The sequence below is a fragment of the Maniola jurtina genome, chromosome 14, assembly GCF_905333055.1.
Source record: "Maniola jurtina chromosome 14, ilManJurt1.1, whole genome shotgun sequence".
Taxonomy (NCBI): Eukaryota; Metazoa; Arthropoda; class Insecta; order Lepidoptera; family Nymphalidae; genus Maniola; species Maniola jurtina.
This window is the reverse complement of record NC_060042.1, coordinates 10,727,798-10,753,748: the sequence shown is the minus strand read 5'-3', so window position 1 is coordinate 10,753,748 and position 25,951 is coordinate 10,727,798. Positions and strand designations below refer to the sequence as shown.

Here is a 25,951-nt window from a genome sequence, read left to right as displayed (position 1 = left end):
ATTGACTGCTCAAGTGTTGTAGTGGTAAGTAGGTCTGAAAAAAAGAAAGATTTTGTTATTCTAATTATTATCAGCCTTAACAGATAAGCAGTCTTTCCTCTTAAGGAACATACATAGACCTATGGAAGATAATGGTTAGTAACCAATTACCTCTTCTAAGTCACTTCTTATACCTAACTAACGAAGGCCTTAAAGGAGTTACATCCAAGGCCGTAAAATAAATTTAAAAAAAACTAACTAACGAAAAACAATTCCACATTGGGCGTTAACTGAAAGTTAACCACTAACCTGCATATCCAAAATGCATTGTTTTTTATGACTTCAAAAGTGATGGCATACCTAAGTTATCACACTAATATTATAAAGGCGAAAGTTTGTGTGTATGTGTGTGTGTGTATGTTTGTTACTCCTTCACGCAAAAACTACCGGACGGATTTGGTTGAAATTCGGAGTGGAGATAGATAATATCCTGGATTAGCACATAGGCTACTTTTTATCCCGGAAAACCAGAGAGTTCCCATGGGATTTCGAAAAACCTAAATCCACGCGAATGAAGTCACGGGCGTAAGCTAGTATCTAATAATTTCGTTTTCTAAACAAATTTACCTTGAATCAACGAAAATTTGGTAACTAGGTAAATGTAATCAGTCAATACCCACCTAATTCAAGTTATCATATAGGTAACTATCTGTATTTGGAAGACGTGTTTAACGGTCATCCTAATATTGAGATGTTCGAAAATAGGTACCTACCTCGCCTCGATACCTACTATGTACATTTATATATTTACTATGTACTTACCTACTATGTATATTTATATACGTCGATCAGTCGCTACACTGATGATTACTAACATTTTTCCTTTAATTATAATCTACATAACACTAACCTATATAGCTATAGGTACATATAGTCCGTATAAAATGGCTTTAAAAAGTCGGTTAAAAATCTGTTTTAGTTAGAATGTGCAGGCAAAGCCCTTTCATATGATAACTACCCTACTTGATATAGTTATCTTACTTTTAAAATTGAAAATACTAATTTTATTATTAGTTTATGAACACATCTTAATTTTTTTGTGATGTAGGTAACCACAAATTCAGGGTTTTCGGATTTTTTCCTTTACTTGTGCTATAAGACCTATCTACCTGCCAGATTTCATGATTCTAGGTGAACGGGAAGTACCCTATAGGTTTTCTTGACAACCACGATAGACAGACAGACAGACAACAAAGTGATCCTATAAGGGTTCCTTTCTCCTTTTGAGGTACGGAACCTTAAAAGTACAAGAAATACTTAACACTTCTTTTTTATTTAAATTTTCATGGCGGCCGTTTATGAATTTTTTACCATTTGTTGATATAGCGGCAATATAAATAACATTCTGTGACAATTTTAACTGTACCTATTATATATAGTTCACGAGATACAGCCCGCTGACAGACAGACAGACGGACAGACATACTGGAGGCCTAGTAACCGTCCTGTTGGCACCCTTCGGGTACGGATTACGGAACCCTAAAAACATCGAGCACTAATCAGAGTTTTATAAACAAATAAACTACGACTAAGAAGAGTAACTAGGTAGGTAGGTACATACGTACCTAGCCAAACACAAGCCTACCTTGGCAGGTAGAACTTATTCAGAATATCCGTTTGTTACACAAGTCACATCAATTTTTCCCAGCGTTCTTTATTAAACACCACTTTAAAATATCATTTGAATGTATATTTTTCTCACCTTTAAATCCAAAAATAGACTTGTGTACGAGTTATCCTTATCACACTTCACACGACACTGTGGTGAGGCCTAGCAACCACATCATCATATTAATATACCTATGTAGGTGTGTGAGCCACTCGCATATCGACTGGACATGACTTGCCATTTTTTGCGATGAATTTATGCAACAATAGAAGCGTCTGGGTCTGGGTATTCGAGCAGGTAATTGTACGAGTATGATAGCTTACACTCGCATCCGATCGGATTAGATAAAGCTACCGGCTTCACATGTGATAAAGAACAAGTGTAAATTAAAAATTTATAACACCCCCGACAAGTGAAGGTTACAGTAACTAGAAAAGAGCTGATAACTTTCAAACGGCTGAACCGATTTTCTTGGATTATAGCTAAGAACACTCGATCAAGCCACCTTTCAAACAAAAAAAACTAAATTAAAATCGGTTCATTAGGCGCTACGGTGCCACAAACAGATACACAGACACACATATACACACGTCAAACTTATAACACCCCTCTTTTTGGGTCGGGGGTTAAAAAGTAGGTTGGTAAGTAGGTAACTATGTAGGTAGGTACCTACCTAGCTTATGAAGTCAAGTCCAAGGCACTCTACCTCTACACATGTGCCTCAACTCCACGCTCCACGCAGAAATAATTATACAGGTAATTATATAGGTACAGATTATTAGGTAGGTAGGTAATTATACAGGTAGGTAGGTAATTATACAGGTAGGTAGGTAATTATACAGGTAGGTAGGTAATTATACAGGTAGGTACCTACATTATTAAACCTACAGTATGCCGTTTCGCTGCCACATATAGATCTCACAATAGAGATGTTCACAATCTTCCGCCAGTTCACAATCTCATCATCATTCAACATCGATCGTGCGATCGTGACATTTCACGAATGAAGATGGTTTTACCTATTATCACTAGTCCTAACTCAAGTGCGAATTGGACTTGCGCCCTAGGATGGTTCCCTAGGTTGGTAGAAATCTTATATTGTACTAGCTGACGCCCGCGACTTTGTCCGCGTGGAATTAGGTTTTTCGAAATCCCGTGGGAACTCTTTGATTTTCCGGGATAAAAAGTATCCCAGTAAGACAGACAGACAGACAGACAGACACACTTTCGCATTTATAATATTAGTATGGATTAGTGTGATTATTGTACGAAAATCTACACAATATATAATCTAACCAACGGATGGACGGACGGGCAACATCCATACGGTCTACTATACTCGTATCTACCTAGGTACGTAAGAGTTCCGTTATGTAGGTATGCAACCCTAAAAAAATAGCTACTTATCTACTTTCCAGTATTTTTTACGCATATTAGGCAGGTATTATAATATTATAGTAGCATGTAAACGTACAGCTATATACAGTGGACCCCCGGTATTCCGGCCCCTGTCTAATCCGGCACCCCCTGTAATCCGACAAGTCTATTGTTATTGAATTTACTTTGACATACATGTGAAGTACCTGTGATTTGTACCTACTTCAGAGTATGTATAACATATAGAATCTTATCATTGGATCTTTAAATTGTCGGATTACAAGGTACTGTTTTGTAAAAAAAAGCCGGATTATAGGGGGTCTGAGGCAGTACTCTATGATCCGACAAATTCGATAGCTCGACTCTGCCCTGCAAAGCGTTTGTCGGATTAGGGGGGGTCCACTGTAATTAGGTACAGCTACCTATGAGCTTCCTACTTCACACGCATATTTATTTAGTTACTTCACCATACTATTATTGTAAATTGAACAATTGAAAAGAGCAACCGCCGAGTTTCTTGCTGGTTCTTCTCGGTAGGAACGGCATTCCGAACCAGTGGTAAATTATTTGACGATTCAAAAGCACTTGTAAAAGTTTATTTGAATAAAAATCTATTCTATTCCATTCTATTCTATTCTATACTTCTAGCGTAGGAAAATTGTTAGCACTAGAATAAATTAATGAATCAGACGCTACAAACACATTAGTTATAGAATTATCTACGTACTTAATGATTAAATATGACATTCTCAAGGTGAAGGCTATACCATTTTTATCAATCTTCAGTAGCGCGTCAGAGACGATTCTATACCTAATAATTTATGTATCTCCATAGGTATCAAGTATTTATCTATAAATATAATGATTTTGATTATCGATTTTAGAGCGTCACCCCTATGATAAAAGATAATCACATTCATAATAATATCAAGTGTAAGTAGGTAGGTAGGCGGTTCAATCAAATTCAAAATATTTTTATTCAATTAATCTTTTACAAGTACTTTTGAATCGTCAAGAGCATCTACCACTGGTTCGGAATGCCTTTCCTACCGAGAAGAACCAGCAAGAAACTCGGCGGTTGCTCTTTTCTTTAGTTTCTTTCTCTATTATGAATAGGTAGGCTATTCATAATAGAGAAAGAGAAGTTAACCGCAGAATCCAATTGGGTTGTTTAGCGTTCGGCAACTTCGAGATGTGTTTTACGCATAGACTTATTAGGTAGGTAAATAATCACACTAATATTATAAAGGCGAAAGTTTGTATGTGTGTGTGTGTGTGTGTGTGTGTATGTTTGTTACTCCTTCACGCAAAAACTACTGGACGGATTTGGCTGAAATTTGGAATGGAGATAGATAATATCCTGGATTAGCACATAGGCTACTTTTTATTCCGGAATATCAAAGAGTTCCCACGGGATTTCAAAAAACCTAAATCCACGCGGGCGAAGTCGCGGGCATCGGCTAGTATTGGATATGCTTGTACGCTGCGGCTAGTGGCCGTAGTCATGGTCCCTTAATAATGGACATCAATGAATTATTTCAAAGTCTAGAAGTCTAGTATTGTAGTAGTACTGAAAAGATGGCAATTGGCAAAACGTCTTGAAAGATAAAGAACTTAAATTTTGTAACTTGTCTGTTTTGTCAAGTTGAAAAAAATGTCAAAAGACTATTTACTAGACCTACCTAGGTACCTACTGGAAGAATTTTTTTATTTACTTTAATATTAAATCAAAATTACGACAATGGCCAGCGTAGGAGACACCAACATCGACCCAAGGCATTTGACTTACGCTAAATCCAGTGTACCCATAATAGGTGCTCTCATTGATTATATGGAGACAAGTCTGGAGTACCTCCGCCAGAAAACCTTCGCAAGAGCTGAGAGACTCCAGATCAAAGCCACTAAAGCTACTCTATCAGCTAGTTTTGTTGCCACAGTGTGTCTTTTACTTGGCTTGGTTTGCAATGTAAAGTTTGAAGTGGCGACCTTCGAAGACCAACCATTAAAGAATGACTTACACTTTATGCTGATGAGCAAGGATGATAAGCTGTATGCTGATGATATTGATGTTTCGAGTAAGTTCGGGTTTATATCAAAAAAAAAATTGTCCAATTAATTATTATTAAGTATTGTAAAATATTTCGTCATTAAAAATCTTAGCGATTTTTGCTAAGTCACTGAGGCTTGGCGTTTTCTGAAATGTACAAAGAATGCGTCATGTTTAGGTATCATGTAGGTATCTAAGGTATGCTGATCAAAATACACACTATCCTGTTCTGTGCAAAATACACAATACCTATCCATACTAATATTATAAATGCGAAAGTGTGTCCGTCTGTCTGTCTGTCTGCTACCTTTTCACGGCCCAACAGTTTAACTGATTTTGACGAAATTTGGTACCGAGTTAGCTTATATCCTGGGGATGGATATAGGCTACTTTTTGTTCCGGAAAATCAAAGAGTTCCCAAGGGATTCCCAAATACCCATCCGCTTGCATGAAATTTGGAAATCAAATAGTTCCCATGGGATCTTCAAAAACCAAAATCCACGCGAAGTCGCGAGCATCCTCTAGTCCTCATACAATGTAGGTAAGTATGTAATCCTTCCTATAAGTATATACTTACTTTATACATAAGTACCCACTTACTTAATATTATAAATGCGGTCTCCTAGCTTTTCACGGCCCATTCGTTTAACCGATTATAACGAAATTCGGCACTGAGATAACTTATATCCCAAAGATAGTACCTATACCTACTGATGATTTCACGTTGCAGTGCGTTCGCCCTGTAGCCACGCCCCCTGGATAGCGTATTTCAAGAACATTGTGAAATCCGTCAATATTATCGCGATACCATCAAATAACATCTATTTGGATCGCGATACAGCGGATCGCGTGATAATACCTCCTGATAGCACAATAGCTATATCTCGTAGAATCAGAGTTCCCACGGGATTTAAAAAAACCTTAAATCCACGTGGACGAAGTTCCACATATCATCAAATATGTAGATCGATAATTAATCAGGTACATCCTACTAAATATTATAAACGCGAAAGTTTGTATGTATGGATGTTTGTTACTCTCACGCAAAAACTACTGGACGGATTTGGCTGAAAGGAATGCAGATAGATTATACCCTGGATTAACACATAGGCTACTTTTATACTTGAAAATCAACGAGTTCATAGGGGATTTTAAAAACCTATATCCACGGGAACGAAGTCGAGGGCATTTGCTTAGTATATAATAATAATAAATATAGTTAGTTAACTTCTAACTTAACACTTATTTACAATATTTTGCAATGTCATTTACAGGAGTAATATGGTGTATCGAAGCTTCTGATACTCTTGTCGTTATGCTGAGCACACTGCTGATATGGAACTCATCTTACGTGGTAGGTATAAGCATCATCATGATCAACCCATCGCCGGCTCACTACAGAGCACGGGTCTCCTCTCAGAGGGAGAAGGAATTTGGCCATATTCCACCACGCTGGCCAAGTGCAGATTGGCTCTCAGGTTTCCTCAGGATGTTTTCCTTCAACGTTAAAGCAAGTGATATTTAATTAGGTACTTAAAAATCATATAACTCCGAGAAGTTAGAGGAGCGTGCCCGGGATCGAACCCCCAACCTGCGATTAAGAGGCGAGCGTCCTAACCACTAAGCAATCACTTATCAGTTATCACAACTTTGAGGTATAACCATAAAACATCACACTATTATCACGGCTATTATTGTGATTTTAAGTACTCATATTGAACTTTGCTATATACAAAAGCTTAGGAGTTCGGTAATCGAATCTGGGACTTTTTTTCTCTCGTCTGGCTTTACACAGATTAGCCAATGTCAGGTTTGTAGTTATTTACAAGTTAGGGAAACTACGTAAGTATATATAACTATGTATGGACTTCGTCTGTGCCGGTGCTCGCCGACACTCGCGCGGCGTCCCTTTGGAGCGCTTCTCAGTCAGTTCCACCTCCAAAAAACACCAGTAAAACACAAAAACCGGCCACTTTAAACAAAAAAAAAAAAACACTCCAAAAAGAAACCGCACTCGCGTCAGCAAACGGCAACACAGACAAAGTCCATCAACAACAATCAATCTGGGACTTCCAACTTAATCAAGGAACTCACTATCTGTTTGTGTAATCTGTGCAATAAAGTGATAATTTTTCAGCGTTCTCCTTTGAGCGAGTATCTATTCTTACCATGGCTGGGAGCGACGCTGCGTGGGCTGTTCCTACGTCAGGTGCCCACCGCTGGGGCGCTGATCTACACCATCGCTGTCATCAATGGAAGCGTTAATCCCCTTTTTCTGACCTCATTCTCTTTTCTGTTTCGTTAGTGTTTTTTTAATGATCGACTTTAAGGCTACGTTCACACGATGGCTATTCGATTTCATTTTTTTCACGTATAATTATAATGGATGTACAAGTACATGCATTATATACGTGAAATAGCTCTAAGCAACAACTGTCAACTGTTATATCTTAAATTAATGTCTTAGGAAAGCCATTAATTTATTATTTGATGGTTATAAACTTTTTTCAGTGCTAGAAGCTCGTCTGTGGCTTGAAATCGCGCGACTGGTACGGATGCGTTGGGAAAGGAGGGAAAATTTGGAAGCCTCTCCCAACTCCCAGTATGAAGTTCAAACTCTTTGGAGCAACGACGATGCGCAGAGCGTGGAAGTTAGAAATTACGTTTATTAGACAAACCCCTCGGCCCAATATCTGTGATTGTTCATTGATTTTCAGAGAGATCGATATAAAAAATTGTGATATCGAAAGTCTGCCGAAAATAATAAGTTAAATACTTAGTTATGTCATAAAAAGTTTTGTGAATTCATTTTGTTTTTTCTGTGATACTCTTTATCGTTTTTACTGTGGTTATTAAAATTATGTGTGTGTGTTGTTTGGAAAATATAATATGAAAAATCAAGTTTTTTCCAGGTAGTTTTTTTATTATACTAACCCGTACCTTGCCGGTTTATTATTAGATACATTTTACCTATCCAAAATTACAAAGTATCTAGATATTTCCGAAAAATTAAACAAACAACAAATTAAAATTAATTTATATTTACAGAATAAACTCTTACAAATTAATTGACAACTAAAAATAAAACATTACAAATAAAAATATAACAACTTACGCATTAATCGTTAACTAAAATAAAATTAGCAAGGCGGATATCCATTTTAATAAGACGAAGTTTCTCTTCAACAAAGAATGCAAACGCAGAAAACAGAGCTTTCTCACTATGTTATTATGTAAATATTTCGCCAGAGCCTTGATAGCTCAACGGTTGAGGAGCGCACTGAATTCCGAAAGGTTGGCGGTTCAAACCCCACCCGTTGTACTATTGTCGTACCCACTCCGGCACAAGCTTTACGCTTAATTGGAGGGGAAAGGAGTATTAGTCATGATTAGCATGGCTAATATACTTTTAAAAAAAAGTTTACTCTGTTTATGAATCTACGGTTAGTGGTTACCAGACGCTGCATTTGTTTACAGGATTCATAGGGGACCCGGGTGGACACTGGAATTCCCTCGCAAAGTCCAGGGAGTTGGACAAAGTTCCGATAACTCTGAATCTGCCTGGAGAGTGGACGGCTGTCTTTAGTTTATTTCGCATTGCTTCTGGTCGCATAGCACCGCACCATACCTAAAATAATGTTGGTTAAAATAAATCACCCCAGGCATGTGAAATGGAATGTATGGCTCTACGTTTAGTCATTGTATTCGATTTATATTATTAAGTGAAACTAGGTAACCCTTTCACACAGAGTATAGACATAGCATACGTTTCACACAATCATCATCATCATCAGCATCAGCCTGTGAAGGTCCACTGTTGGACATAGGCCTTCCCTAAAGAGCGCCACCACACCCGGTCCTCAGCCTTCCTCATCCAGCCACTTCCCGCCAGCCGCTTTATATCGTTGGTCCATCGTGCTGGAGGGCGTCCCACACTTCTTCTTCTTTGTCGCGTCACTCTTGGTAAACGCGGTCTCCACTTAAGACTTTCCGGCTCCAACGGCCATCGCCTCTACGATAGGCATGGCCTGCCCACTGCCACTTCAGCTTGCTAATAGTTTGGGCTATGTCAGTGACCTTGGTTCTCCTGCGAATCTCCTAGTTTCGGATCTTATCCCTCAGGGAAACTCCTAACATAGCCCTCTCCATAGCTCACTCATGAGCAACTTTGAATTTATCACACAATAAATATTATTAATATCATAGATATATACGACACAGATACCTAGGTACCTAACTCGAATGAAATTAGGAAGAACAGCTGTTTATTGATATACCAAGCTAAGGCCCCGGCAGCATTTTTTCAGTCAGGTTATGGTGCAGCAGCTATTGCTAGTACGCATGGAATGTTTTGTCTCTGTGTGCTAAGTTTTCACGATGAGTCATCATCATCAGTCAACAAACCTGAGCGAAGTTCAGGAAGAACAGCTGTTTATTGGTATGGTTAAGGCCCGGCAGCGTCTCGTCAGCCGCGTTATGGTGCAATAGCCACTGCTGGTACGCGTGGAACGCTTGCTTCACTCCACCGTTGTCTGCTATGTTTTCACCCTGGTTGAAATACAACTTCTAGTCTTTTTAAAGTAAATGGTTGTGAACAATAAATAATATTTGTGAGGAAATAGTGACACGAACATAATTAGTAATTAGAAAAAAAAAACTTTTAATGGGCGTTATTTATCTGTAGGTAAAGATCTATTCTGACATTATGTCGAATATGGGTCAATATTCAATATCCATTGCCCATTAATATTAGCTATACCTACTATCAGCTTTCAATCAAAACAACTTGTAGCTTTAGGTATATACATAGGTACGATATATGTAATTAAGCACAGAACACAGAACTCAGAGTTCTGATGCAGTCAAAAATGGAATATTGTTTCCAATATTGTTTTGCTACAAGCAATACAATAGCATCGTATTTTGAATAAGTAGCTACCTATAGGAGATCGATTTTTCTACGAATTCCAAAATTCTACTACTACAAATCCATGAAATATCTACGATAGACTAATTGATAATCACTAGATTCTAAGTCAAGTGCTTCAAATTGTGACTAATACACAAAAAACCCCCAAACATCATTTTCATCACCAAATTGACCCTGACATTTTCATACTTCTACCATCGATGTAGATTAGAATAGCATGTGCCTGTGGTGTCTACTTCGAGCTTACCTGTGTATTTACTCCATCTAGTTTCATATTGACCTCAGGCACAATGTACTGGCCGTATTGATCGATAAGGCACTGGGCGCGGTGGTGGAACGCCTCTATCGCGATGTCGGACCACCAGCGGTGAAGGTTGCCCTCACAGTCAAACAGGCGACCTTTGTCATCAAACCCGTGCGTGATTTCATGGCCTGAAAATAAAATTAACATTACTTTGCAATCCTAATAAACCAGAAGAAAGATGAAAGCTAAAGGGAAATGCTATTTCTTGATTTCTCTGATAGCTGATTCCTTTTAGTTGCTTTCTTTTCCAATTTAACTTTTTTTGGTGTCGTTTTTTTATAAACACTTGCCACGCAAACCTATTTTGAGCTGGCTATTAGTTGTTGTAGCAAACCTACCTCTTAACTATCTTTTATCAAACGGAGAACTATCCTGTAATTTATCCTGAGATTTTACCCCATGGGAAATGGGGTGTGGGAATTTTTCGGCGAGACTTTAAATTCTCATAGTTAGTAGCAATTAATATTATTTTGCTAAAGGAACTTTTTCTAGGGATTAAAGCAGTGGCTACTGGCTATTTAAAGCTAATTTTATGAACTTAATTACCAATGACAACGCCTATTCCTCCAAAGTTCAAAGATCTAGGAAAATGCCTGTGATAAAAAGGAGGTTGTAAGATGCCTGCTGGAAACATGATCTGATTCTTGTTGCGGCTGTAGTAGGCGTTGACGACTGCTGGTGCTGTGTTCCATAAAGTTTTGTTCACGGGCTGGCCAATACTGGAAAATAAGCTTGAATCATTTTATTGTTTCGAGCGCTTTAAAAATTTGCGACATTCAAAGATAGCTAGGTAAATCCTACATACTTGTCAATATGTGACTCTGATTTCTTTTTCAACAGGTAACATTTAGAAAAGGGAAGTTATAAGTACATCAGAGACCATCACTTTAGTTTATTTTAGAGTCATCATCAACATCAGCATCATCAACCCATCACCAGCTCACTACTGAAAACGGTTCTATAGTTATTTTTTTTAAATTCAGATACAAGTTAGGCCTTGACTGCAATCTCACTCACCGTGACTGTTCCATTTTAGTCAAATGCTGAAGAATATTCAATATGTTCTCGAAATATTTATCCGGATGAATCTTCACTTCTTTGTATCTCTCATCCAGTTCATGTTTGTTCAATATAAAATCTGGGTAGCCAATCCTTAACATCATTGAATCTACTTTATGTGCCGCAAGTTTTTTCGTTTCGTCGTCTATCCAGGTTGTCATATGGAGCAGTTCTCTGAAAGCCTGTTGGATTTCTGTAGTCATAGTCATTGTGTCATTTTTGCTCATCTCGTCGAAGTATTTTCGTACGAACATTGAGCCTAAGGCCATTCCCATGTTGGAATTTATTTGCGATATGCAGTTCTTCCATCTTGGCGGCGCTTGTTCTCGGCCAAATAGAATGTAATAGAATCTGGTGAAAAATCAAGTTGTGCTCAGAATGTTCTGTATCTTAAAATTCGCGTTTCAAAAGCACTATAAAAGTTTATTTACATAAATGTTATACTATCCTATTCCAAAAATGTTTGTAGAGCCGATTGTCTTATTAGGATTTAGCTTTATTTAGTTGAGATTTTATTGTATTTGCAAACAAACACAAAGCAACTATAGAAATTTAGCGATTTTATGCAGAGTTATATGATGCCGGTAAAATGCCAAAAACGCCGAATGTAAAGCTATTTTTGAAGTCCTCTCCTCAACTTAATTTTCTATACAACCAACTCTTCCAACCTTATTCAAGAATCCCAATAAATCTGATAATTAAAATATGCAGGAGTGATTATTATTACTTATTGGTGAAAATAATATGCAGAAGTAGAACTGTGTTGAGTTTCGGAACATATTCAAACTCAATGCAAAAATTGGTTTATTTTTAGCACACTATTGTACAGATATTATGCTCACTTTTGTTTGGCAGATTGGAAGCGATCATCCAGGTTGTTCACTCGGTGCCTCACAAATCGCCACAGCAGGTAATTTGATAAAGTGCTATGATCCGTCTCTTCTATCAATTGAACTAAGTGCTAAATTAGACGAAAAATAATATAATAGTATTTAAGTAAGTATATTTATTTAAACAACGTGCTATAGAATCATCAAGTGAAATCGTCATCATCTGATGATTTTAAAAGCCCTTCCTAGCGAGGAAACCCAGCAAAAATTAGGTTAAAGAAAAAGTTAATAGTATTATTATGATTTCTATGACTACCTTATAATGACCACTTTATAATCAATGTAGCTGTTAGTATTAGAAAAGTCATATTTGGAATATCAGCTCATATTACTGCAACTGACATTAGCATTGCTAATGATATCGTAGGATGTCATAATGTTAATTGTAAGCACTTACTCTAACATAATTAAGTGCGAATAGTACTACAGTTTCTTGAGAGTGAACTGTTCTATTCATAACAATGCATAGATATCTTCTCCAATGTATTTGTGGAACCAATCCTTCTAACTTTGTCAGACTCATACGTCGGTAGAGTTCTGATACATTCCGCCGGTCTTCTGGTGCTGAAGTTATTTTGGCTAATCTGTTTGAAGAGAACGGTAATTGTCTAAGTAACAACAAATAACTTCAGTAGATTAATTTACAAATAAAACATCTTTTTAACAGAGAATATGGAAGACAAAAACAATTAAAAATAAATCGATAAGAAAATTTCAAGCTGAGGTCCGAAAATTGGCCATTTTAGGAGAAGTACCTATCTAATAATAGAGTTACAAACGAAAATATTAAATGAGGGCCAAAAATTAGGGCCCTTTTTAGAAGTAGTAATAGAGATACTAATGAAATCATTAAATGAAATACTTATACAATTAAACTTACTGGATTTCAAAGTTGATTATATTATCTGCGCTTGCTTTTACGTGTTCGATTTCACCACCGAGCAATAGAGCTATTTTTATTAAGTACTCTTTATAAGCTTCCAGGTAAGCTTTGTTAGATTCTTGAAGGAAGTAATCTCTAGTTGGTAAACCTAAATGAATGAAAGAAATATTAAAATATAATTGCTATAAACAAGGACACCAATTTATTAGAAGAATCTATATGTACCTAAGCTCGTTTGATCGAATTGAATAACAAATTCATCAGAATTTTTGATATCAGGACCCACCCATTCTGATATCAAAATATCGTTATTGTACAATCTAAGCTTAGCCATAAGTTCTAGCCAATCGAAATCTTTCCCAGTCCATCCACTTTTCAAAATTGGCCATCCGCCTAGTAAGTCTAATAAATCTAAAAGTGGTTGATGTCCTCTTCTTTTCAAAATGTCATGATTCATACAGGATTTGAAGAGAAATCTCGCTTTTAATGCTGCATCATTTGTTGTATCGTCCTCAAGTGTTTCAGCAGTTTGCTGAACTTTTAAAATCATTGTTCCTACGGGTCCTATTCTTTTTAATCTTTTGAAAAATGATTTCTTATTTTTACTGTTTTTACTTGAATTAATTGAACGTTTTTTAATAGAGCTTTCATTATTATTTTTATGAGTATTCATAAGGTATTTTCTATGTTTGTTCAAATGATTCTTTTTGTGTTCGTTCTTTGATAAATACTCGTGAAATTTGTGTTTCATCTTTGATGGTTTCATTAATGTTTTGGCCTTTTTATCCAAATATCTACGTATGCGGTTTATTATTTCCGACTTAACCTCTTTTGTATTATTTAAATCATAATTTTTATTGAACTCTGTTAAATTATCAAATTCATCAGTGTTAATTATTACAACATCAAAGTCTTCTTCATGTGTTTTGGTAGGACATATAGAATGGTGCATCATAGTCAAAAAGCTATCCTTCGCATCTAAATGTGGTCCTGGATATGCAGTTGTTACGTGTTCATTTTTCTTGAATTCTAATAGATCTTTTAAAACAGTGTCCAAATTCTCTCTCAACATTTCAAAAGTGTCGTAGCTGCAAAGAGATATAATACCTAATGCATTATTTTATTGGAAGTTTTTTTTTAATTGTGGGATAGGCTTGCTCTTGGCGCTTGGCGTTTTAAGGAAAGCAATGATGTAGGACTAAGTTGGAGCGTGCTTGCCTAAAAAATACGCTAAGATACATATTATTATCACAAGAAGCAAATCAAAATTTTATACGTCCGTTGTAATATCCTACCAATAATTTCACCGATCTGAATCTGTAGTTAAAATTACAGTCGGAATATTTGGTAAATATGAAAATGAACCAGTTGCCTCCAAAATTCTCCTCCCATGCGCTATCGCAACCATTGTGTCAGTATCAACTATAAGTTTCATTCCCTCTACTTACCCAGCCTTATCAGCTGGAATAGGATTAAGTGTTGGCCAATTTCCACAAGCGTACTGATAAAAGTCGTGACAAGGATCCGCTCCAACGTCCATGTATTGCTTCATTATGTCTGCTTGAGTTTGTCTAATTGTTTCCCTGTCTCCTTGACCTTTCCAAAAAGCGTGTATACCTGCATTAGAGAATTGTACAGGTATAGGCAATTTGTCAACCTACAGATGTTCAATATTATCTAATATTTGCAAATAAATTGGCTCTCTTCAGTGGCTCGTGAACTTGACTTATTTCGTGAAGAGTCAATTGAATGATGGCCGTACTAGACACAATGCTTCGATTGCTATACAACTTTTATTATAATGTGAACCGAAATAGATGCGATTGTACCATTTATGAGACTTACTTGCAAAATCATTTTTAAGAATTTATGTTACACAAATTTACTTTTTTTTGAGTACATAAATTAACGTAATATTGTTTCTTAACTATTTCAATTTTAGGCGCAGTTTTTATTTTATTTAAATATCTATAGAGTTTTGTTAATTCAGCCCTATACCATATAGAGTAGCTTAATATTTTATTTTCGTTACATAAAATCTTAGTTAAAAGTAGTTATGTTGTTTTTCGCTTAAAGTCTGAATATTATGGTGGGAATCTGCCACGTACCTTTACCAGTGTAAGATTTGATAGGTTTGTACACGTGAGCTGCTGAGCCCATTTCCCCTTCCTCAAGTTCAGGTTGGCGACGGACTTGTTCGACATCGTCTAGTGGGCCTCGATCGACGTATATTTCTGGATGCACGATGCTTTGGAATAGTTGCATAAAATGATAGGAGAAATATCATCCGTTGACGCAATAATTAATTATCCATACTTACATAATATCATAAATGCGAAAGTGTGTCTGTCTGTCTGTCAGTTTGCTACCTTTTCACGGCCCAACAGTGTAACCAATTCTGGCGAAATTTGGTACAGGGTTAGCTTATATTCCAGGGACGGATATCGGCTACTTTTTATCCCGGAAAATCAAAAAGTTCCCGCGGGATTCCTAAATACCCATCCACTTAACCGATTTGTATGAGAATTCGAGGTAACTTGCGTCCCTTCAATTGACATAGGCAACTTTTTATGCCGGAAAATCAAATAGTTCCCATGGGATCTTTAAAAACCGAAATCCACGCGGACGAAGTTGCGGGCATCCTCTAGTTTAAAATATTTTCAGAAAATTTTCTTGAAAAATCTATTAATAAACTATTAGGCAAACAAAACTTGCTTTGTATAAGTGTAAATACCTGTGTAAGTTTCTTTCATCATCATCTTGCTCGTGGGAATTGCTATCGTATTCCGTTTCAGCAACATCTTCCTCTTCATCTTCTCCCAGGTCTGGTTCGTTACCCTCATCAGTTCCTTTATAAGGTTTCTGGTTTGTGTAACTATACAAATTATTTTATTCAGCATTAATTTTTATACAAATTATTTTTATTCAGCATTAATTTTTTCACGCTTTTCCTTTTTTTTAGACTTATTAAAATTATGACTGAAGATAACATTGCTGTTAATATAATGATCTTTACAATGAAACACAAAAGAGTCATAATTAATGTGTTCCAGTCAATTACGTAATTTAAATGTTAGTCTCAATCTTTATTAAGGTTTGGTCTAAACCAGGCCAAACTGAAAAATTATTACCCTACGACATTGATTGTGGTTTTTATTTATTTATTGGAGATCTCGTGCATAAAGTGAGCGATTTTGCGATCATTTCCTGGTGTAATTAAATTCCTTGAAGGTAGTAGTTTCAATAATGATTCCGTAATATGAGCTCGTCGGTCCACTCGAGGACAAACTATAGTTATTGATATAAATCTAGTTTTTGACTGTGGATTATTATTTACATCTGTCCAAAAGGTCTCCTCGAGAAGGATAAAGCTACCTATATCTTTTCTGACGGATGACGATAGAATAGTGACAGTTTTTCTGGTCTGGTCGGGTGGGAGGCTTCGGCCGTGGCTAGTTACCACCCCACTGGCAAAACCATACCGCCAAATTCCCCTTCCAGGTTAGCCCGTTTTCACCTTAGACTGCATCACCACTTACCACCAGGTGAGATCGCAGTCAAAGGCTAACATATTGTATCTGAATAAAAAAATAAAAAAGTTTCCTTGGACTTATCAACTTATTAAGTTGACGAAAAAAAAGTGGAGGCCCGTGGGAGGCAACACGTGGAAAAACAGAAAAGGAATTTGGTATTTAAAGTTGGTAGGTATACTCACTCATAATCTTGCGAAGTGAAGCTGTACCGGCTTCTTCGTTTAACTCTACCCGGTGGGCGTTGTTCTTTATCCCAAATTAATACATCGCTTGAAACATTCCCTTCATACAGCGACTTGCGACTCAGATCCCTCCGAGAAAGTATAATTTCCTCAGGTGGAATAAAGGACGTTCTGAAACCTTCAAACACCTCCCTTTCTTCAGGATCCAAACCTTCCAACTTCGTGTAACTTGGCACGTTTTTAACCGTGAACTGATCGGATGGATCGCCTAAAGTATCCAACGGTCTCTTCGATATAAAATACGCTATCGTAAAAAACGTCGTTAATAGTATAAGCGAGGAGAATTTGCAGAGGTTAGCACTTTTCGGTTTTATTGATACTGTTTGGGGCGGCGTGTCAACACGCGCCATGACAGGATCTGACTGACGCAGCTGATGTCAGAAAATCCTGCGAGATTTGTAAGTGGAACATCATACTATCGTAGTTACTATTATGATATAATAGACTGAAGTCAGTGTGTTTGTATGTCACTTATGCTTATCTGAAAATTGTTGTATTCGTAAAACCGCAATCATCAGACTAAATCTGTATTTAAGTAACAATTGCTCGGCACAGTTTTTGAAATATTGTAGACTAGCCGATGCCCGCGACTTCGCCCGCGTGGATTTAGGTTTTTCGAAATCCCGTGGGAACTCTTTGATTTTCCGGGATGAAAAGTAGCTTATGTGCTAATCCAGGATATTATCTATCTCCATTCTAAACAGTCAAATCCGTCCAGTAGTTTTTGCGTGAAGGAGTAACAAACACACACACACACACACGCGCACACACACACACACACACACACACACACACGTACACACAGTCATTCGCCTTTATAATATTAGTGTGATCAGCTTAGACCTAAATACCTCGTGTACTTTTTTGCCTTTCTTAAAATCATTCAGACTCAATGACTTGCAAGCAAGATTCTCTTATACCTACTTACCTGAGGAAGCTGAATGTAAATGACTTGATTGAGTTTCAAAATTACTCAGCACTAATTTACCTACCTACGTGTAAGTACCTATTAAACTTACATTGAAGATATTGTTTATGTTTACCTACCATCACGCTAGATCGTGTATTTATTTACCTAGACGATAAAAAACTTAAACAAAATAATTGAGCGGTATCAACTAGTTAGGTAATAGATATGTAAACTTATATAGTGACCATTGTTAGGTTGACCCTGGGACTCAGTACGTCTGGGAAATTGTGGGCAATCAAGCGTTGCTTGAACCCAATTACGTTTTAACGTGTGTAGTGTGTACTAAGCAAGTGTACCAGGTGATACCTACTTACCTGTTTCTAGTTTGGACACAAACACGAAGTAGGGCCACAAGGGCAACAAAAACCTAATAGGATAAATTACAATATAGAAAGGCAAATAGTGGGACACTACTTCTAAGATCAAAGATTTCTTCTGCTAAAATATTTGTAGATCGAAGATGATCGAGGTCAAGAAAAGCAGTTTACCAAAATTTAATCAGACTTTTTTGAGTGTTTTAAAAATTATAAGAAAATGACACTAAATACTTTTTAAATGTCATTGTTCGCCCAATTTTTCATTCACCAAAGTTTAATTATACCTAGATGATCAAATAAAATTTAAGGCATTATAAAGAGCTATAAGAGATAGAAATTCACGAGAAGTAAATAATAAAACAATGACTTCATTTGCTGAAGTGACGAGACAAGTTCATCTATTAAACGATTTAATTTTGTCGGACATGACTTATGGTAAGGTTCAAGTAGTGGTTACCTGTTTATTTTTATCATAGATATGTATTTTTATTGATCTCAACGAATTATTCAACTTAAGGAGTGTGCAAGGACAATGCAGTGAAATTATAACAGATCGTTACTTGAGAGATGAGAATGATTAGAAACAGGCAGAGGTACGCATAAATAGTTGGAAGACTAAATAAAATGAGTGTGCAAAAAGGCACATCTAATTCTATTGGCATCATTTACATTATTAGAATTTAGAACAAAAAAAATCAGATCATTTATCTCTCAAAAATCTTGTTCGACTGAAAATCTTAACTCTTACGGTCTGGTATTTTCTATGAATCTTGCTGATCTTGCGCTCATCTTCCGTATATATAATCTTGTATAGATGTATTACCTATCTTTTTAAAACCTTCTAACGAAATAACTTTCGTTTGACCTAAACCGGAGACAATAATAGAAAACAAATTCATTTTAGTGAACAGTGACCATCCGGAGGAAAACTTAGAATTCAGCAAGCATATGCTTGCAACAAAATACTGGTTTGCACGCATTTCTTGCGCCAACAAAAAGCGATTTGTACTAGCTCTATTGGAAGATGTGCGTAGTATTTGGACCCTGTCACTGCTTCTGAAGTCAATATGGAATTGTCGACCTAAAGACGCCGTCATGTCTGTATGCGAGTAAGTTTTAGTTGAAACTGGATTTCAATTCAAAATAGCCTGAAACGTTCACGACACATGGGAGTAGCACTACGCGATGGAAACTGCACGGCTGAAGTCTGAAGGGCACATACTTTTACAATTTCTAACCGTTGTAATTTCTGTCTTCTGTGTTTTCTATGTTCCGGTCACCCACGTTGTAGTCGATTGATTTCGACCATGGAAGAAGTAATGGTAGGAACTGTTTGTAGCATGCCCATCGCGTGAAGCTGACGGTGCTTGACTTTTTTATTTATTTTTATTCAGATATAATTTATCTCTTGACTGCTACCTCCCCTGGTGGTAAGTGATGATGCAGTTTAAGATGGAAGCGGGCTAACCTGGAAGGGGTATGGCAGTTTTTATTAAACCCATACTTACTCCTTTGGTTTCTGGACGTCACTATTTATCGTAACGCAAAATCGCTTGGCGGCACGGCTTTGCCGAATTTTTAGATACACCTATTCTAAACCAATTATTTATTTTATAATTACAATTAGTTATTTTGGGCCAATGAACCCCGCTTGACACACACTATATTATGTTCATAATGTCATCTATTTTGTATATTTAGGCCCAGAGTATGGAGCAGCTACGACCAAGTACCCATGGATCACGATAGAACTGCTTTGCCTTTATCAACCCTTGTAGAAGTTATGATGAGTGACAGGAAATGGTTTCAAACTCTCGAACCTGTTGGTATCTACTTAAATACTAATTTCTAATTATACTAAATCAGCCAAGTAAAAAGATCTTGATCTGCATTGCTGGCGTGTGCTCGGGATGCATTGTTTTTGTGGTCTTAAACCATCTTCGCATTGCTGCTTTTTTAATGAAACTGGTTTGGGAAACATCGGTAGAACAGTTTCAAAGTATAGACTTTGAACCGGGACATAGGCAGGAACATTTTATGAGTTTTATATAAATGGAGACTTCTTTTATTATAATATTATGTTGCCCCTATTTCCTACCTAACTTATAGCAGAAATTCTTCAAAGGAACGTCAAGCTTTAGCCCTCTCGGAGTTGCTAACAGTCGCCGGTGGTCCTGTAATGTGGGAGGTCCTGAAACGCGCACAACAAATCTACGAGCAGCATGTCCAGATACAGTTGGAAGATCTACAAGAATGTGTGGTCGTCCAAGAACAGATACCGCTAAAAAAATCTGTTTCTGTTGAAACAGTAGGTGACAATGTTTTCTAGAACGTATAGGTATCTGCAAGTTCAGTAGCTACAGGGAAAGAGTGAATAGGCACGTTCTAGTTAAGTAGGTAGGTTGGAGCTCAGGTTTGGATTCCAAGAGGCAGATTCGTCAGACACTAGGTTTTGAAATTTTGAAAAATATCTTTATCGTCGTCGTCTCAGCCGATGAGTGTAGAAAATATAGATCAATTTTTCTTACGTTCAAACTTCATGTAGCTGATTACTTAGGTAGATATAGGTACCTTTTCTCTCGGATTTCCACCGTCCAGTCTTTTCCTGCGCATGTAATCTAAAAACAAGTGATTTAATTTTATATTTTTGTGTAGGTATTTTGCTGTGGCCGTAATAAACTGTTTTAAAATTCATAGTGTCATATTACAAACTATTTCATATTATAAATATTACAGACAATAAGTTCTAGATATTAGGTACATTTTCAGACTCCGGTAAAGAAGGAACAAGCAGTAAAACCTAAAAGTTCTCCGGAAGCTGGTTCGGCAAAACTTTCGTATACTCCAGCTCCTGCTCAAGCTCAAAAACAGGTAACTGATAACAATTATTTAATTCAAAATTACGTAAGTAATGATACTATGAAATACATAGAATAAAGCACAAGTCGCAAGAATAAATATTTCGATAGGTAGGTAGAGTTAATAATAATCAATCCATTATAACACGCACATAAAATCAAATTTCGCAGCTATAATTAACTCGACAGAAAGAGAGAAACTAACTCTCAAGAGCCTCAAAACCGCAACGGCCGAAAAAAAATTCTCTCCTTAACCTCACTACCTAAAATATCAGATTTAAACATAAAATATACCCATTCTTAATAATAATATGTTGGTATCTGTTTGTCTATCTGTCTGCTAGCTTTTCACAGCCCATCTATTTAACCGATTTTGACGAAAGGTACATAGATAGCTTGCATATCGGGGACGGATATTATACTTTTTATCCCGGAAAATCAAAGAGTTCCCACGGGATTTCAAAACCTAAATACACGCGGGTGAAGCCGTGGGCATCATCTAGTATTTTTATAAGTCTCTCCTAAATATGTGATTTTTTTAGTTGGAAACGAATTTAGCACTATGGGCGACTACAGTAAAAGCAATGAAAGAGACCATGAAGTTAGAAGAATTAGAAATGACGTATAAGAATGGAATGACGAAGAAGATTTGGAAAGTGAATCGTCCAAGGCCAGAAGCGGTTGAGACCGTCGACTTCGTATGTTTTAATAATCAAGATACCTACATAAATCTATATTAAGTCTAAGCTTTTCCTATCAAATTAATCCTCTCGCACTGCCAGGGGTCACTGGTAGAGATCTCTTATAGAGATAAGTGTTTCCCTGTCCACTTTTTCTTTCTTTTTATTTATATTGTTACAACTTTCTGGTACAAATAAAAAATAAATAAATACAGGATTTAAACTACTTTTATTCAAAGATAATAACTTAGCTTTCAAATGCAATTTCACAAAGGTGCTGATGTAAAAGAAGTCTAAATATGACTAAGTCATGGAGTAACATGGAAGAGTATGGCATTTTCGTTAAAAGCCCTGCGCTACCTATATTATGACCAGAGGTGCCTGAGGCCAATTAATCCAGACAGGAATTAAATCCTGGAACATCTCACTCATAAAATCTCCGCGCCAGAAGGTCGTTAAATGACGACTGAAAAACGGGAGACCTATAAGAATAATAATATTGTTGATATACAAGTCCTTAGAGATAGTAATGTATAATTACTGTAGGCTCACGTGCAGTTTGCTACTATTACGAGTATGGTCGCTATGAATTATTGTCTTTGCAATCCCTTAGGACGTTTGCTTTGTCTATATGTATATGTTACAGAGATAGTTCCTGGTCCTTTAACAATAGCAAAGCTCAATTAAAATTGGTTGTCTGTAAAGTCGGTTTACTGACGATAGTTGAACGTGACAACAAAGGCCGATTGTACTTCTTTGTCGCTCGTTCCGCGCTCTCGCTTGCACTTCAAGCCTTACGTGGAACGCCTCAGAGCGAGGTAACGCCGCATGAGTCATGGTTTTTCGTGCGTGCAGCCGGCTCTATCGAATTATAAGACGTTGTCACGTCAATAATGGATTAGTTATTTTCTAAGGCAGTTAAGACCTTAGAAGAAGTAGAATAGAGTCAACGATAGGACTTGGCACGATTGAAAATCTAAAGATCAGCAAGCAATTCAATCTCATCGTAAACTTGCAGATCCAGTTACTTCCCTCATCTATAAGTAGGCGTATTCTAGTACATTTGCCAACCACTCAGCTTGGGGACTGCGCCCGCGTCAACAAATACTGGGCATTTTTAGTTGACGAGATCCGGGCAGAACTGCTTGCGAGACAAAAAATCGATATCGAATTGGAAAAACTGCGAGTAAAAATCTTTATTACCCTATCTACCTATTATTTCACTATCCATAAAAATATACCTAATGTCTGTTAGCGTATTGAGGGCTGCTCTAGACAGTAACTAGTACAACAGTAATACTGGGCGTCTGGGACGTCTTCGACTGATACTAATTGTAAGGTTATTTTTAAAAAAATGATTTGAGTTGTCAAAAATAATATAAAATTATTAATTTACCTAATGCAGGTAGTTTGATAAAATCGATATTTGGCTCATTCGATGTCATACAATCTGTTGCTAGGAGGCCAACAAGATTGAACTTGCATAAATACGGGTGTTTCGAAGGTTTTAGTTCAGTCTCCTTCTGAGATTCGGAGCGATATCGCATATTTTCGGTATTTGGATTGTGAACTGAATTAGATGTTGTGATAGCAATCACGCTCTAATTAAATTATTTATTTTGGCATTAGTTTGTTTAGATTAAAACTCTCGGATAACCTTACACATTAAACTTGTGTTTTTTTGTGTTGGTTTTGGAGAGGACATTCCAATAATTCGATAAAAATATTTAAATAATACCTGCTTTTCTGAGTGACGCCAATATAATATTATAAAAAGGTAAAGTTTGTAAGTTTGTTGGTAGAGGGTAATCTCTCCAACTACTGAACCGATTTTGAAAATTCTTTCACCAGTAGAATAGAAAGCAACATTATTCCTGAGTGAATAGGCGTGTTATTTCTAAAAGTTAGAGATCTCTACGACAATAATTGTAATAAGCTACCCGTGTGAAGCCGGGGCGGGTCGCTAGTATAAAATAAAATATTTGCGAAAACCTACGTGCTATTTTAGGAGAACATGATTAAGCACGACAGAAGTCTAGAACTATTGAATAAGTCTGAATTTGGACAATCGACACTAGGAACTAGCAGGGAAGAGGTCGCGAAGACGAGCGAGCACTTCAGCTATCGCAGCAACAAGTCCTGTGCTTTGTCGCTACGGACCATGATGAATTTGCAGCAAGCGAAAAAACCACGTATTCACATTGTGAGTTTTTTTTCTCTTTATTTTTTTTAGGGGTTTAGCCAAAGATGACTATGCCACCCCCGTAACCTGACCTGACCGTCTGACCATTATCAGAGTGAACTAGAGTGAGGTAGCTCTCGGTTTGATCCTGAAATCGACCTTTATCAAATATTAGGCTAGGGCCTAGGGGTGATGTAAAATCAAAGAGACCTAGTCGTTTCATACCCTACCGCCTAATGTTTGCTACATTACCCTATCCGCGGATTGAAGTTACGAGTAGTATAGCGCTTCCTCTATTAGGTTCCACTAACCATTTTGAGTCACCTACCAATCATAGTTGCGAGGTCGGGATCGAACCCCGGACCAACCCAATAGTAGGCCAACGCTACCTGTCCTCCAAATTCAACCTCCCATTTTAGATCTTTTCTGCCGTAAATCTGCGAATTATTGTGGAACCAGCATTCACCTGCTATGTTCTTTCAAAACTACAATAATGTGGCTGTTCAAGAGGCGAAAAAAAACTTATATATCATCATAGTTCATACAGCAGATAGATTCTATTTTTAACCGATTTCCAAAAAGGAGAAGGGTCTCAGTTCAGCGCGTATATTTTTTCAGAAACCTATTCGCAATATGGCAGAACTAAATGAGCGCTTGGAGAGACGTGGTGCTGCTGATGAAAATATATGGAAATGGTGCAAAAATGTTCTCAAAATCAGTGAGAAATATGGGCAAAGACAAGTAAGATACTAATTAACTATGGGTCTGTTCCAATCTAACGGATTTGACTGATTCCCAATACAAAAACTGTGATAACGTCAAAATTACATAAACTTTATCTGGATATTGTGAAAATTATTTACGATTGTATGGAAGTAACTATAATGTTTTGGTACGTTTTCTTTGCGCGCGCAATGTTAACTTGAGTTTAGATGGTATTCTTTTCAGATACCAGTGGAAAAGGGAGGGATATTGTCGATGGTAACAGAAATGTTCCCGGGTCCAGTGGTGACTAAAACTGTCAAAATACCGCTTGATTATCCACTTTTAGTGGACCCAACCCGTAAGTAAGTACCTACGATATTTTCACTAAAAATCTTTAATTCGTTTACTCGCGGTTGAAATAAAAAAATCAGGGCTAGATTTTTATCCGAATCCTGTCATGAGAATTTTTGATCCAAATTGACGGTTAGGTACCTGTCTGTGACTGCCTGTAAAATTTCACCTTTTATAATTTTATTTGACTGTTACCAAGCTGTTACCTTGATATAATCCAATAGGAGACATGAAGCGAGCGAAGCGAGTGCAATTTTTTTTTAATTAGAGTAGTGAAAACATTTATAGCAAAACGGAAACAAACTATCTAAACCATAAAAAAAATTATGCAATTTTTATTTTTTCAGCATTTTTTAATTGAGAAATCCATACTATTATTAGCGAAAGCATACAGCGAAAGCGTGTCTGTCTACCTATCTGTTCTTTTCATGGCCGATTCTCATAACATAAATAAGTAGCTACTTATACTGGTTTTTAAGTAGGCAGGTCCCACTTCCCCTACCTGAACCGATTTTGATGTGGTTTGTTCCGTTGGTAACTACCTAGTTAGTACGACACGTGAAAATAAGAAAATGAATATAAGAAAATTTTCCTTTGCAGCGTTCCACTGCCTGCTAAACCTGAAGCGATTGTTACATATTCAGAAGAAGCAAGTATTCCCGATCAAGAAAAAAACAAACGTTACACGCTTTGGTCGAAAGATTTTTCAAACCTGTATCCTGTTTGCAAGATTTCTTCTCATCACCTTTTTAATCCTAAATAATGTGGATCACGCTGTGCGATAGCAATATTATTATTGGTCCTAGTGATATTGATTATTATTATATTTTATTGTGTAGTTACCTACCCAGTGCAGATTGCTATGCTATGCTATTATTAGTTAGGTATCTAATGCTTGTTTAGTTAAATTTAAAAAATACGACGTGATCTTACCTCCTTATTTGTTATTAATGTAATAGAAGTGTTTTTATACAA

General features: G+C 36.8%; 3 protein-coding genes across 5 annotated transcripts; 2 read left to right on the top strand and 1 right to left on the bottom strand.

Moving 5' to 3' along the window:
* Positions 1-4,671: 4,671 nt before the first annotated feature.
* On the top strand, positions 4,672-7,943 carry LOC123872135. The gene is made up of 4 exons (XM_045916290.1): positions 4,672-5,100; positions 6,347-6,426; positions 7,210-7,372; positions 7,584-7,943. Exons 1-4 carry the CDS (start codon positions 4,767-4,769, stop codon positions 7,742-7,744), a joined length of 738 nt encoding a protein of 245 aa, XP_045772246.1. The 5' UTR covers positions 4,672-4,766; the 3' UTR covers positions 7,745-7,943.
* A 150-nt stretch (positions 7,944-8,093) lies between these two features.
* On the bottom strand, positions 8,094-17,373 carry LOC123872108 (neprilysin-4-like). 2 transcript variants are annotated; one of them, XM_045916247.1, is made up of 13 exons: positions 16,854-17,373; positions 15,873-16,013; positions 15,247-15,386; positions 14,587-14,755; positions 13,364-14,226; positions 13,136-13,286; positions 12,653-12,839; positions 12,208-12,326; positions 11,324-11,716; positions 10,853-11,025; positions 10,250-10,434; positions 9,477-9,620; positions 8,094-8,700 (listed from the first exon to the last, which is right to left on the bottom strand). In XM_045916247.1, exons 1-13 carry the CDS (start codon positions 17,261-17,263, stop codon positions 8,524-8,526), a joined length of 3,252 nt encoding a protein of 1,083 aa, XP_045772203.1. In that variant the 5' UTR covers positions 17,264-17,373; the 3' UTR covers positions 8,094-8,523. The 2 variants fall into 2 exon arrangements, with proteins under 2 accessions (XP_045772203.1, XP_045772204.1); XM_045916248.1 differs by lacking the exons at positions 13,364-14,226; positions 14,587-14,755 and having other exon boundaries at positions 16,854-17,370.
* Positions 17,374-18,448: 1,075 nt separating this feature from the next.
* On the top strand, positions 18,449-25,951 carry LOC123872114. 2 transcript variants are annotated; one of them, XM_045916257.1, is made up of 11 exons: positions 18,449-18,635; positions 19,105-19,309; positions 19,902-20,022; positions 20,326-20,508; positions 20,970-21,071; positions 21,601-21,756; positions 22,757-22,924; positions 23,747-23,941; positions 24,539-24,661; positions 24,869-24,987; positions 25,577-25,951. In XM_045916257.1, exons 1-11 carry the CDS (start codon positions 18,563-18,565, stop codon positions 25,737-25,739), a joined length of 1,608 nt encoding a protein of 535 aa, XP_045772213.1. In that variant the 5' UTR covers positions 18,449-18,562; the 3' UTR covers positions 25,740-25,951. The 2 variants fall into 2 exon arrangements, with proteins under 2 accessions (XP_045772213.1, XP_045772214.1); XM_045916258.1 differs by lacking the exon at positions 18,449-18,635 and adding an exon at positions 18,757-18,793.